Source organism: Gavialis gangeticus, unplaced genomic scaffold, assembly GCF_001723915.1.
Source record: "Gavialis gangeticus isolate Ggan-Ray unplaced genomic scaffold, GavGan_comp1, whole genome shotgun sequence".
Classification (NCBI taxonomy): domain Eukaryota; kingdom Metazoa; phylum Chordata; order Crocodylia; family Gavialidae; genus Gavialis; species Gavialis gangeticus.
This window is the reverse complement of record NW_017729019.1, coordinates 12,310,345-12,323,816: the sequence shown is the minus strand read 5'-3', so window position 1 is coordinate 12,323,816 and position 13,472 is coordinate 12,310,345. Positions and strand designations below refer to the sequence as shown.

Here is a 13,472-nt window from a genome sequence, read left to right as displayed (position 1 = left end):
TTTTAAGAAGAGGTTAGATGAACACCTTGCTGGGGTCGTTTGACCCCAGTACTCTTTCCTGCCATGGCAGGGGGTCAGACTAGATGATCTTCGCAGGTCCCTTCCGACCCTAGAAACCATGAAACTATGAAACTATGATTTGGAGAGAACTATGTGACTAAAAGAGCATCACGCATAACTGCCTGAATTTATACCAACCCTGTACTGAAAAAGCATCTCCCCAGGGCTCCAGGCATCTTCAGTGCATGTTAAAAATGTAAATATTATTGCAAACAGAAGTAAATCGAGTAGCTTCTTCAAAATAAATAACCACTTCAGTACTTGCCGTACTCCTTTTCCCCAAATCGTTAAAAAAAAAATTACAGCTTTGCTGCCTGCTTTGAAAACTGGTAGAGTTGAGCCATTTCATCCCAAAGGGCGAGTCCTGCATTAGCATACCCCTTCATGCTGAGGTGAGGTAGGACAAAAGCTCTTGCTGCCTGTAGCAGTAATACTATTGCACAGGAAGAGCAGCATTTGTCCAGCAGGCAGTTCCCAAGTTTTCTAGAGCTTTTGGATTAAAAACACACCTGGAAGGTCCTTACGGGAAGCCTTCTGGCAGCCAGTCTGGGCCACAGAATACCCGTGTTATCAGCTTCTGGTTAGACACTCTACATAGCAATACATTGTTCCTGAGGATCTCTGATGTCCTACTTGATATTTGCGTTTACCACCTGTGCATCTAACTGGGAGCTCTTTATCTTTTGCTTAAGGTACACCTGGGTGACTGGGAAGGAGCCACTGACATACTATGACATGAATTTGTCTGCTCAGGATCATCAGACCTTTTTCACGTGTGATACAGACTCTCTTCGGCCTTCAGATACAGGTACTGGTGTTAGCCACGTGGCCTACAGAGAGGTCAGAATTTCTAAAGTATGTTTATAAATGCTCACTTGAAGGTGGTTCCAGCTACTGTGTGAAACCTTGTAAAATAACAACTGAATCCTGCTAGCTAGAGAACATGTGCTTAGCAAAATGCCCCTGAGTTTAATCTGTCAGCTTAAAAAAACTCCTGAGCTTGTCCCAGGCTACACAGCTGCTTGGTTGCAAAGTTATTTGCTTTTCTTTGGCTCAGGTCTCCCAGCTGTTAAATGGGGATGATATTGAGCTTAACCTGTAGGACTGAGGTGAGATTTTACATTGGCAAAAGTGATCAGAGCCTCAGATGAAAGATGTGTCAAGGACGGACGTATCCTAATAGCGATCTGTAAAGATGACCCACCTTTGGTGAAAGCTTCTGGGGGTGGTCTGATGTTACAATTTGATTTCTCCTGAGAAATGGCACTCCAGTGGGATTGTGCTTCCAGCTTTGCTGGGGGGTGGGGGTAGGGGGCAAGTGGGAAGGAAGGGGGTCCATTAGTTCAGAACTGACTCAGCAGGAAAAATACCAATTGTGCTACCTGCCTTATTGGATTCCTTGAACCGGCCAAGATGGACCCTTCCTAGGCTGAGACTTGATGAATGCTCAGCTCCACATGCTGTGGCTACATGAAAACAGATGAAATCCTTTGCTATATAGCAGGTTGCAGTTCTGTAGGAATTTTAGACTAGACACCAGAACTGTGACTAATGAGAAAAGTGATGAAAGACTCTTGTGTTTTTGAAAATATTATAAATTAAACAAGTTAGAAGACTTGTCAGAGATTCTTTTCTACCAACTTCTTATTAAACTGGTTGCCAGGACTCTCATAGTGGCTGTCCTTATGACTTTGTAGAAATAAGCAGTGCCCCAGAGTTTGGTGAATTTATTATGTTAAGCTATCTTCACTGATGTGAAACTCACTGGGCATGTCTACGTGAGCAGTTAATGCGGCTGAATAAACGCTGCTGCAGTTTGAGCCAGAATAAACTAATCCCAACATCACTGTCTACACGTACGTTTAAGCACAGTAATTTACTCCGCTGTTGGATACTGCCTGTGTCTGACAGGACTGTCCTACTCCAGACTAAATTAATGTATTGTGCCCTAATTGTATAGATGGTGATGCTTTACTCTGCAGCAAATTAGTCTACTGCACAGTAAAGTGCATGTTTAGACGCACCTATTGTGCATCAAATGTTTTTAGGGACAGGCATAAACAGGAACTTATGAAATCATTTATAAAATTTGGATTATATTTTCCATGGGTGTAACATCTTTAAGCATGATTTCCTTTGGGGCCCTTGCTAAAGGATAGTGCTGTCTCCTAAAATGTAGTGTGATGATACAGTATTTAGCAGAGAAAGCATCCCTTACCTGGCTATTGTCAGATGAGGTGCTAACTCTTCTCAGTGTGTCAGGTTCAGGAAGCATTAGTTGTCAGCTAGCTAGTGACATATTTGATGTGAGGAATATGTTTTTGTTGCATGACTGGAATATATTCGTCTAATTTTTGAAGCCAAGACTAATATTTTGTTTCCAAAGGAAAACTCAAACATTTTCCACATTATTCTTGTTGGACGGTTGAAGGTTTTGTTCCAAAAGAAACATGTATAGATTCTCGTTTTCTTATCACACTTGAGATAGGCCAGATATTGAATTCCATGAACATGCAGTTCTGGAGCCCTTTCAGAAATGTTTGGTGTGCAGGCTAATTCTGCCGAGTTAATAGTAGCAGCGAGAATGTTCCTTTGCTCTTGGATAAAGTAGGCTCCAAAGTTAGGGTCTTGCTTCGTCATAGTAGAGACTGACATTTTCCAGAGAGGAGCTCTGTTGAATTGATCTCTCCCCAGGCCTCTTCATGCTGTAATTCTTTCACAGAAAATGGTAATTCGGACAAACGGCTCAAATTGAAGCATAGTTTAGATAAAGAGCATGTTGAAGCCGTCGTGTATTTTTAGCTGCTTCATAGCACCTTTCAACAAGATGATAAGCAGTAACTGAATTTTGAGTTGGCTGCAATACACGCTGTCATTTGCTGGTGCTTGCTTTCTAAACCAAACTTAAAGAAGAATTGCTTAACCCTTTATCATCTATTAAATAATCGCTTTCAGTAGGCATTTAAGGAGTTAGACAGCTGCACGAGCAAATTCAATCCCTGTCCATCATGCTTTTCTTTAAAATAAGGGATGGTGGATTTAAAAAAAAAAAAAAAAAGGATTCTGTGAGGGTCTGCACAGGATGCACACATGATAATTTTGTAAGGCCAACCGTAAATGCTTTAAAATCAGCATCAGTTGAGGAATCGTGCATGTATGTGTAAGTGGTGCTGATTGGCACCTGCAACTCCAAGGTTTTAAACAAGCAGTGAATGAGCTGCTCCAGTATGTCATGCTCCTCTGTTGCTGCTGCCCCATCAGAACTTAAATATCCCTTTTGCTGCCTGCCTCTCTCGAGGGAAGAGTAAACCCATGTTCCCAAACTGCAAGTAAATGTTAATCAAATGGAGCAGATATGTAGATGGCAAGCATTACTCCTTGAAAACAGAATGGATAATGAAGTATTTCCTGAACGGTTCTGGACTTGATCTGCCTTGAAATGTTTTCCCAACAGTTATGCAGAAGGCATGGCGCGAGAGAAACCCTCAGGCCCGGATCAAAGCAGCACATCAAGCTTTGGAACTAAGTAACGAGTAAGTTTGGAATCGGTGGAAACGCACTGAGATTCTGACATGAGAAATCCAAGTGTGTGACATTGGACTCCGTCACTTTCTTTTTAGTTGTTTAGAATGAACAAGATTAAGCGTCTTCAAATATTTGAAAGCTTTTACTGTGTGCCTCAGAAATAATTGAGTATTTATTAGCTATGTTGCAAAATTGAGCTCGTATGTACATGGTTTGTAGCCTGCTTCTTTTTTTTTAAGACAGTTTTAGAAGAAGACTTGTTTTTTGAAGTCAAACAGTATATCTCAACATGTAGTCTTCTGCTATCGCAACACCATGCCTATTTTGTAATGATGTTGTTCTCAGTGTTAATGTTCTTCTGGGTTTTGTATCCACACAAGCTATTGTAACGATTGTCTGGTCTGTGCTCCTGTAACATGGGCGAGGGACCCTAGACTGTTCTAGGAGCTAGACTGTCCTCAGTGGTGGCAGATGACAGAACAAGGAACAATGGGGTGGTTCGTTTCAGTAGCAGTGTGTTTCCTTAGTGGTTGTTCATGTGCTAAAAAAAGGACTTAAACCTAACCACTTAATGCTCTTCTGTGCTTTGCAAGACACATCTATCACTGGATTCCTTTTGAATAGTTTATGGTTTTCTTTTTTGTTTCCATTACAGCTGTGCCACTGCATATGTCCTCCTGGCTGAGGAGGAAGCAACAACCATTGTGGACGCTGAGAAGTATTTCAAGCAGGCGCTGAAAGCAGGAGAAAGTGTTTACAGAAAATCTCAGAACTGCCATTCCCAAAGCCCCCAGCATGAAGCACAGCTTAGTAAGCACCTTTGAACTGAATCCTTAAACGGACTTTATTGTGTAAGCGTAAAAGCAAAATGAAAAGTGGGATCTTGTTTTTGGAGCAGCTGTGGACTTCACAGGGCTCAGTCGGTAGAACCATGTTTAGTTATTATGCTGAAATGCAATTACAGATTGCTAATGATGTTGCATGGATTTCATATGGCTGCTGCATCTGTTTAAAGCTAGAAAAATATCAGTAACAACATGTAATCATCAGAGCAGCAGATGTGAGGACCAGAGGTCTGAGATGGGCCTCCACTAACTCATGGTAGTGTACCTTAAATGCCTTGAGAGGTGCCTGGTAGAAGCAAATAAGAGTGATTAGAAGAGGGTAAATGATACCTATCACCACGGCTCACTGGGGTTACTTTATCTAGCATATTGGAAGAAGCTCAAGTGTTATCATGTGATGGGCATTTGGTAATACAGCTGTAGCAAATTGTGGGTTGGGTTTTGGCAAGATGCAGGTGATTTTTTTGCATACTTGTTCTCTCAGCAGCTAGGTAGGGAAAGGCTGGTGAGCACTTTCTCTTTGAGGGAGTACACTGTCCTGTCATCCTATCTTTGGAAAGAGATACCATCAGCGTTCCCTTACCATCCCCCCACAACAGTTCTTTTTATGATTAGTTTTCTACAACTTAGTGCATTAGATTCACCACTTGTAATGCAACTTTCCAAGTCTTTTCCTTGTTTAAAATAAATGATTGACAATGAAAAGGTAGTGTGTACGCTAAATGCTTTTCTTTTCTTAATCAGGAAGAGACACTAATGTTCTGGTGTATGTGAAAAGGAGACTAGCTATGTGCGCAAGGAAACTTGGAAGAATAAGAGAAGCAGCAAAAATGATGAGAGATGTAAGAGTTTGTTTTGTGTTTTTGTTGTTTTGTCTGAATCATTAGATTAAAACCAACTTTGTTGGAAGTGATGGAGCAATTAGTTGTGATGAGTTTTGGATGAGATCTGCATGTTGGTAATCAGACTTTTGTTTTCCCTATCCATGAAGCACACACATGCAAAGCACAGCATGTGTTCAGTTTGGCCTGTGATTTCCCATCATTCTTTGATGGAGAATTATCTTGCCAAAGCAGCTCAACATACTTTGTCTCAGTTCACCTTACTTCTTTCACTTGTCTGAGGCAGATCCTAAGTTGTTTTTACACAGATGTACATTACTGACCAAACCAACCATTTTGAGATGGTAGCCAGGTAGGGCTGGGAGCACGTTGTCTGAATACTTGGGCACCTAGTGTACCAGGCAGATGAATATAGAGCAAATTAAAGTGGTCTCTTCTAGATGGTGTGATTCAGTGCTTTTTATGCTGCCTTCGTGTCTGCGCGTAGTGCTGGAAGGCCTTGGGCCACTCGTGGTATTTGGGTAAAGAAAGAAAATAGCTCTAGGGGACATCAGTCATCATACCACTGAGGTTTTTTTGTTGTAAACAATTATACTGAATTTTATCTGAGTTGCTATGTGATTTGTTAAGCAAAGTAATTAAGCTTATCTGGATAAGTTTAGCAGCCTGGAGCTGATAACTTATTGTGGGTGTGAAGCACTGACCTGTATAGCCCTGGAAAATGGGTATTCTTTTTGCATTTTGTTTTGGAACAGTTCACAGATGATTTTTGTTCTGTTTAAGAGGTCAAATACAAGTACATGTCTGTAGATTATACTAGCAGGAACAATTTATAAGAACGAAGATGCATTGTTCAGCAGGTCACTTTCCTGTAGCTTTCCAGAGGCAATCTGATTAAGGACTTGACTTCTGCATACAGTGATTTCTGTTTTCGGATGAAGTCTTTTGAGTGAGGTAAAGGCATTTTTCTCTTCTGATTTGCAGTTATTGAAAGAGTTTCCACTTTTCAGTATGCTGAATATCCATGAAAACCTCCTGGAGGCATTACTGGAATTACAGGCTTATGCTGAAGTCCAGGCAGTTTTAGCCAAGTATGATGGTGAGTGACCGTTTTTTATAAAGCATAACAATGCTCCTTTCAGCTATTTTGCACCTTAATGTAGATAAAGCCTGTAGCTCTCGCTCTGTTGCCTTCCACTCTGCTCTGTGCACAGGTCACATCTGGCTGTATAGAGGGGGCAGAATGAGCCCTGGCTGCCTCTTTCCTGACCTCCCCCAGATCCTGTATTAAGCCGATCCGTGTTTCAAACCGTCACATGTTGCTGGGCGGTGCTTTTCACATTGTCCTCAGAGCCCTATCCCTTACCTCACTGCCACAGCATTCTTCCTGGTCAGGGGACCAGCCTGTGCCTACCCAAGGCCCCTTGCCAATATTTTCAGTGAATCAGCTTCAGAGTGGAGTTTGTGGGAACTTTTCCTTGCTCCAAGCAGTTGGAGTCTTCTCTGTGGTGCTTCTGTTGCCCATTGCTCCAGGGAATGAGAGACTTGAGGTCCTTGCCAAAACCCAGGGCCCCCTGTGCCTGGCCCATGCCAGCAACAGGCTGCTATTATTTGACCACCCGTGCTGCACTGTGAGGGTTTTTTCATTAGTGCAGTAAAGTGTTTACCTGTCCGTGGGATTTCAGCTTTGACCTCAGAGGGGTGGACGCTTGCGTAGAGAGGGGTGCCGATTCCTTTGAAACATCTGGAACAACTAGGATGAGCTTCACAGAGCTGGGGGCTCAGAGAAACTTGTGAGAAATCCTTCCCGTATGGTACATACCAGATGCTTGGCTGGCTTTTCAAATGGCTGACAAGCCCGGGAGAGGGTTTAAGAAACAGGAGTTGTCCAATGGCATGCATAGCCTTGTATGCAGGAATTTGAGAACCAGACTTTTTTTCTATTGGTAAAATACCTTGCGCTGCAGAGTGTTAACTGCCTCGTGCCTAAAGACGCCATCAGGTGAAGTTTGGTTCTAGTTTTATGCTTTCTATAAATCAGCTTCAAACCAATCGTGACTTTTCTCCATGGGATTAAGAAAAAGAAAGCAAGTAATTTGTATTTTTAGTTGAAAACTCTCTGGCTGGGTTTAGTCCTGTCTAAAAGCATTCTGCTCATGCACATGAACTTGACAGGAACGTTGTGAAGAAACTGGCTAGTCTAAGGTGAAGGTAAAAAAAAATTGTTGTAAATGTTTTTGCTAGTACTAATACTGGTAAAGACGCTTTCTGAGAGGATGCAGGTCACCGATGTCTTGCTATGTAAATTGGGTTTACAACATCATTCTGGATGCATTCAGAAAAGGCTGCAAATCCAGATCCTGGAAAATGAGAGGATTTTTCTGAAAATATTTTGGGGGCTGGAGCAAAGCAGTTTAGGAATTGTAAGTTTTGAGTCAGAACTGAAATGTTCCAGATGTTGAATTTACTGTATGGGCCTTCCCAAATCGGAATCAGTCAGCTCAGAGGAGACAGACTGAAGATGTTGGTCTTACATTTGAGTTTCTAAAGTTAACTATTTATTGTGCCCTAGACATCAGTCTTCCAAAATCGGCAGCAATATGTTACACAGCAGCACTGTTAAAGGCCAGAGCTGTTTCAGAAAGGTAAGTGAATGCACAAGCTGCTGAAAATGATAGCTTGCTGCTGCTCATGGATTATGATGAAAAAACCTAAATCCAGTGTGGTGTTTACCTCTGAAAACCAGTTTTCTGTGTTCATGAGTCAATTCCTAGTTCTCTCCCCCACTACTGCTCCTTTGTTTCTCTTAAAGAATAAACTGTCCACAAGTAGTTGAGCAGAGGATCTGATCGTGTGCATCCAACACTCCCGGATTTCAGTTGGTTCACTCTCCCTGAGCATCTGCTGGAATGGGGGCGGGAGTGGAATTTGGGTGCCTGACTCCATGCAGGAGATGCAGGCTGGTGTTTTGCAGTCTCTAGCTGCTGCTCACTACATCTGGTTATCTCTTCAGCTAAGTTTAGCGTAGCTTCTTAGCTTATGTTATCATAATAGACCTACAACAACAACAATCAAATGCTGGTTCTTTCAGTCCAGCTTCCTCTCCAGGCCTCAGCAAGATGAGTGACTAGCATGACTTTCTCTTCTCAGTTTCAACTTCTATAGTCAGGCTGCAGAGGAAGATCTTCCATAGTGCCCTGCAGTTGCCAGAAGTTTAAGATGTCTCAGCCCCCTAGCAATTAAGACATTTAGTTACCTGCAGTATTTCGTGGCACTGTGGGCTAAGCAGTGTTGGCCCAAACATCTTTATTTCTTATATTTACAAATCGGACACCTCTTCCAGCAGTCTTTATTGGAGTTGAACAGACTCCTTTCTGACAGGTTTTGGTCTACAATATCATTTTGGCTTGCATTTCCCTCAATTTGTTCAATTTGGGTTTCCACTACAGATTCTCTCCAGAAACAGCCTCCAAGAGAGGTCTCAGTGCAGCAGAAATAAATGCTGTGGAGGCAATTCACAGGGCTGTGGAGTTTAACCCTCATGTCCCAAAGGTAAGGGCTGTTTCTTTCTCTCTGGGTCCACTTTACCTCCTTAACTAAGATAAATCGCCTTCTGCAATAGCTGTAGAATTTATATGTACTCACCTCTGTGGATCATTTAACTGCTTCTCTTTGACTGATGAAGTAGGCAGAAGATTATTCATGTAAAACCTGAGGCTACTTGGAAATCCTGGGTTGTTTGAAATGATGGCCTTTATTGCTACTAGCTGATACAGTTAAGGTTACCAAGACAGCTGTTTTTGCATATCTCTATTCTCTGTTTCTTTTCCTGTTTTCTCCCCCTTGCAAGCACGTTGTCCAGAGCAGTTTCCCAAATCTCTCCTCCAAGGCAAACTGTAGCAAGTGTGTTTGGCAGTAAAGTATTTTAGAGCACCTACCTCTGCAGCAGGAATTAATTACACACTAGAAGAAATCCTTCAGCTGCCAGGAAGCTGGAAGCCCTGACACTTCTGTGAGAAAAGGGATGAAGTTGGTATGTTTTCATGAGTTTCTGGCTTACAGAGACCTTATAGCCTAGTGATTACAGGACCAGAGTAAGAAGGGTCTTGAGGTCTGATGCAATCTAGGCTACGGACTTGTAGGAATATCTTCGGCAAGTTCCTTTCCTTCCTTATGCACCACTCATTCCACCTGTGCATTGGTGTAGGTAGCAGATGCCTCTTCTGATTCCTTGGTTACTATCTGCTTGGTAGAGAGCTTTTCCAGGCTTATTGCCCTAAACAACCCCCTGGGCTGATAAATTCTCTGGACAACCGATCCCTCTTTTTCCTTTTACACTCTACTTGATCTTGCACATTCTCTGTAGTCTGCTTAAATAACAAGGCAACAACATATCTGTAGACAGACTGGTTTAAGAAGTATTCTTTTGGCACTTTCTCCTTTTGGTTTTGGAGGAATTGTGTGTACATCTGTAGCTGTCCAGTTTGTTAAAAAAAGAAAACTTAGCTTGGTAGAGAGAGGTCATGATAATCTCTTCTGGCTGCAGATTTGCTCTTAAATATTTTATTAGCTCTGGTTGCTTATACGGGGCTTTGATTCAGCAGAGTGAGTAATAGCTCGAACAATTCTAGGCTTAACTGTTATCCATAAAAACATGTAGACTGCTACATCATACTGGTCAAATGGAAGGGTCTTAAAAACTAGCCGCATGTTTAAAACATTGATACTTGGATGAGAACTTGTTTGTCCGGCCGTCCTTTGTAAACTGTGTCAGTGCGGGGAGTACGCCTGCGAAGCGGAGGACCCAGGACTAGATTTCTCAGTAGAGCCGTAAGAAACAGAAAGCTGAATGACGGGTACACGTAGCCACATGGCAGCAGAGGGTGCTCCTGTCTCAGCAGGATTGTGTGTCAAAGTATAGTGTTATCACTGCATCCCTGGCAGCTGTCAGAGCTGGCTTACAAAGCAAGTCCCTCTTGCTGCTTGACCTAACCTTTCCATTAGCATGGTCTTGTCTGTGCCGACCAGGTTTCTGTTGGCACCCTCTCCCTTACCGAGGAAACTTCCTTGAGGATGGCTGTAATTCCCACTGTGGCATGGGGATTAGTCATTTTTGTATTTACCTAATAGTCGTGTTTGGAGGCCTGAGCTAGGCCTGTGTACTAGGTGCTATATGACCCCCCTTCCAAAAAGGGAACGATCAGTGCAAAAATGCTCGCTGCTGCAGTGTTGGAGATGCTGCGTCAGGCCATGGTGTGCACTAAAGTGGGCATGAGAGTTTGGTCTCTAGAATCAATCCCTGAAGCTGAGAGGTTGCTCCGAAGAGTAACTGCTCTTTTTATGTCAGAATACTTCTTTGTGAATCGTTGGCAGGAGAACCCAGAAAGAGAACTGAAAGTGATTTCAGGCCTTAAATTAAACAACAGCTTATGCTAGTTTCTTCCTCGAGCTCTTTTGCAACACAGATAAGACCTATTCAGTCTTGGGGACAGATGCATGTCTGGTGTGACTTGAACTGGCCAGGAAGTTAAAACTTACCTGTGCTGCATGTCACTGAATCCTGTGCAGAACTTTTGCTCTGCTGGCACTGGGGATGTATACGATTGGTAGTCTTGAATGTGGAAAGATGGCTTTACCCTGGATCTAATCCCCTACAAAAAAATCACGGCATCCCAGTCACAATTGCCATGAAGATGTGAATTCATCCACCCACTCTGTTCTGTCTGCCTGTCCGGTCTAATAGAATGTGCACTGAGAAAACTAATTGCCGGGAGAAATTGCTGGTTGTTTGCATGACTGATCAAGAGTGTAGCAAGTTCATTTCAGACAGTCTCAGACAGGTTTGTCTTTAGCCTCTGCCTTCAGGGGGGAAGAAGATTATAACACGTTGTCATTATCTGAAAGTCTCTGTACTTGGAGTGTCCTTCAGTTGCTTCAGAGCTCTCACGTTTCCCTTTAAGAAGCTGAATACACTTTTAATTTCAGGCTGCTGCTTTGTAATGCATCCAGTGGTTTTGCAGTCAGGGAGGTAGGTGGCATTTTAGCAATGCTGTCTTTTCTTCTGCTCACATACCTATTTGGAGTGCTGCCATTTATCTGTAGCAGGGTAGCACGTAGCATCTAGTGGTGCTGATTTCCACTTGTATGAGCTCTGAGAGGCTTCCAGTCTAAACGGGAGAGCCAGAGGGTGGAGAGAGAGTAGACGCGGAGAAGTGAAGTGACTTGCTCAGTGTCATGCAGCAGGAAGAGAGCCAGAGATGTTCGCACTTGCAGCCTAGCTGTGTATAAATAGGATCAAAATTGTGCATGTGTAAGAGAAGGGTCCACCTTTGCTCCTGCACTGATGCAAGTGGCTGTTCTGCTTTGAGCTGTGAAGGGGCTGGCATTCCCAGTTCCTTTCTTTGCAGCGACAGTTTTTGGGGATGAGCCTTTTTTGTTTTGGAAGGGGAGGACTTTTTTGAGAACATTACTTTCTTCCCACTGTTCAGGATAGAAAGGTGGATCTGGACTCCTCTAGGACATAACAACTGGGGATGGAATTCAGGCCATGTAACCAGGAGTTAATTTGGAGAAGATATCTCAGTATTGCAATGGGATAAACCTGCCAGTGTCTTTAGCAGCTTGTGGAAAAAGGCACCCCCAACATTTGTGCACAGGTCTGCTGGCTAATGGTAGAATGTGGACCATGAGAAGTTCCAGAACCTGGAACAGCATCATCACTCCCTGTTTATTCGTGATCACCATCGATGTGCACAGGCAGACGAGGTCTAGTCCTGGCCCTGCAGCAAGCAAGCATACCGAGGTGCTAATAATTACATCAAGGCTGCACCATTTTGACTACATTTTCCTCCTCTTGCTGTTTAAGCACTTAGTACAACTGCAAACTAGTCACAGCAGCAAGCCTGAGGAGTCATGTCAAAGGTCAGATATTTGAGACTCTTTTCCCACAGCAGCCCGGTGCGAGTGATCCTTTACTGGGTTAAAAAAAATCGAAGAGGATTAAAGAAGATTAGCAAGAATATTACCCTTCAGAGCGCAGGCCTAAGGCACTCCGAGAAGAACCTAGCCAGGCAGTAAATGTGCTTTATTTGGCCGGGGCACAACCCGAGCTACATTCCTTCGAGAATCTGAATGGGAAAAGTTAAGTCCCCAAACTAGATTAGTAAATAATCTCATAGTTTGTGGCATCTGCTGAAATAAATCGGTGAGCTGGCTGCATTCTTACCCTTCAGGAGAGAGTTAAAGGAATTGCCAGCAACACTGATCAAAGATGAGGATTAACTTTGGCCGTTATTGATGGGACTCGCTCTACTTTGGAAGGACGGTACCTAAACAAATATGAGGAATTGGGACATTTGTGCCACGCTTCTGATATGTATTCATTTAGCATTTCCCAAAAGCAGAGTTGAAGAGGAAGAAAACAGAGCGTCCTTGAAGTTATTGGAAACATGCGTTAGAAAAGTTACAGCAGTCGCTGCCTGGGTGCTTTGCTGCATGCTCCCTACCCCCTGGTCTGAGCATCTAATATTGGGAGTTGGCTGCTTGGAAACACCAATGTATTCTGCCCACGTATCGCAGTGCTGAGTTTTTGCCTTGTCCCGGCAGCTGCTGCAGCTGTCCTACTTTGCACTTGCCCAGCTATGCTGTGCTGGCATGGTTGTGCACTGGGGATGGTTCTTGTTTTGAGAGGAACATTCAGCTTTGGCTCAACTCTCCTGCACTTTTTTCAGGTTGATGCTTTTGTCTCTTGAATGAAAACTTTTTGGAAGTGTGAATCAGCCTAGATTCACAGCATTTAATATGGCATCCCTTTGGCTGTGCTTCCTGTGGAGCCCCCCCCCAGTGGAAAAGATGGTTTCTGGGATAGATGCATGGAATAGTTATACTAAGCAAATTAATCTGCTGCACTGCCTAAAGCTGCATAAAGTGTGAGTGGGGGGAAATATCTGTGTTGCCCAAGACAACTTGTGTATCACATAACCATGTGCATGTACATGCATATATCGTGTACATGTTTCATAGTAGGGTCGGAAGGGACCTGAGCAGATCATCAAGTCCAACCCCCTGCCATAGAAAGAGTACTGGGGTCAAACGACCCCAGCAGGGTGATTGTCTAGCCTTGTCTTAAAGACCCCCAAGGTAGGAGCCAGCACCGCTTCGCTTGGAAGTTGGTTCCAGATCGTAGCGGCCCTGACAGTGA

The 13,472-nt window shown here is 43.3% G+C and overlaps 1 protein-coding gene across 1 annotated transcript in view; it reads left to right on the top strand.

Annotated features, from left to right (window-relative positions):
• ST7L (suppression of tumorigenicity 7 like) overlaps positions 1-13,472 on the top strand; it is a 42,597-nt gene that overhangs the window by 13,883 nt on the left and 15,242 nt on the right. The window contains exons 6-12 of the mRNA XM_019513752.1: positions 753-868; positions 3,515-3,593; positions 4,241-4,395; positions 5,175-5,272; positions 6,257-6,371; positions 7,845-7,917; positions 8,722-8,824. Coding sequence (XP_019369297.1) covers positions 753-868; positions 3,515-3,593; positions 4,241-4,395; positions 5,175-5,272; positions 6,257-6,371; positions 7,845-7,917; positions 8,722-8,824 — 739 coding nt within the window. The remainder of the gene's footprint in view (positions 1-752; positions 869-3,514; positions 3,594-4,240; positions 4,396-5,174; positions 5,273-6,256; positions 6,372-7,844; positions 7,918-8,721; positions 8,825-13,472) is intronic.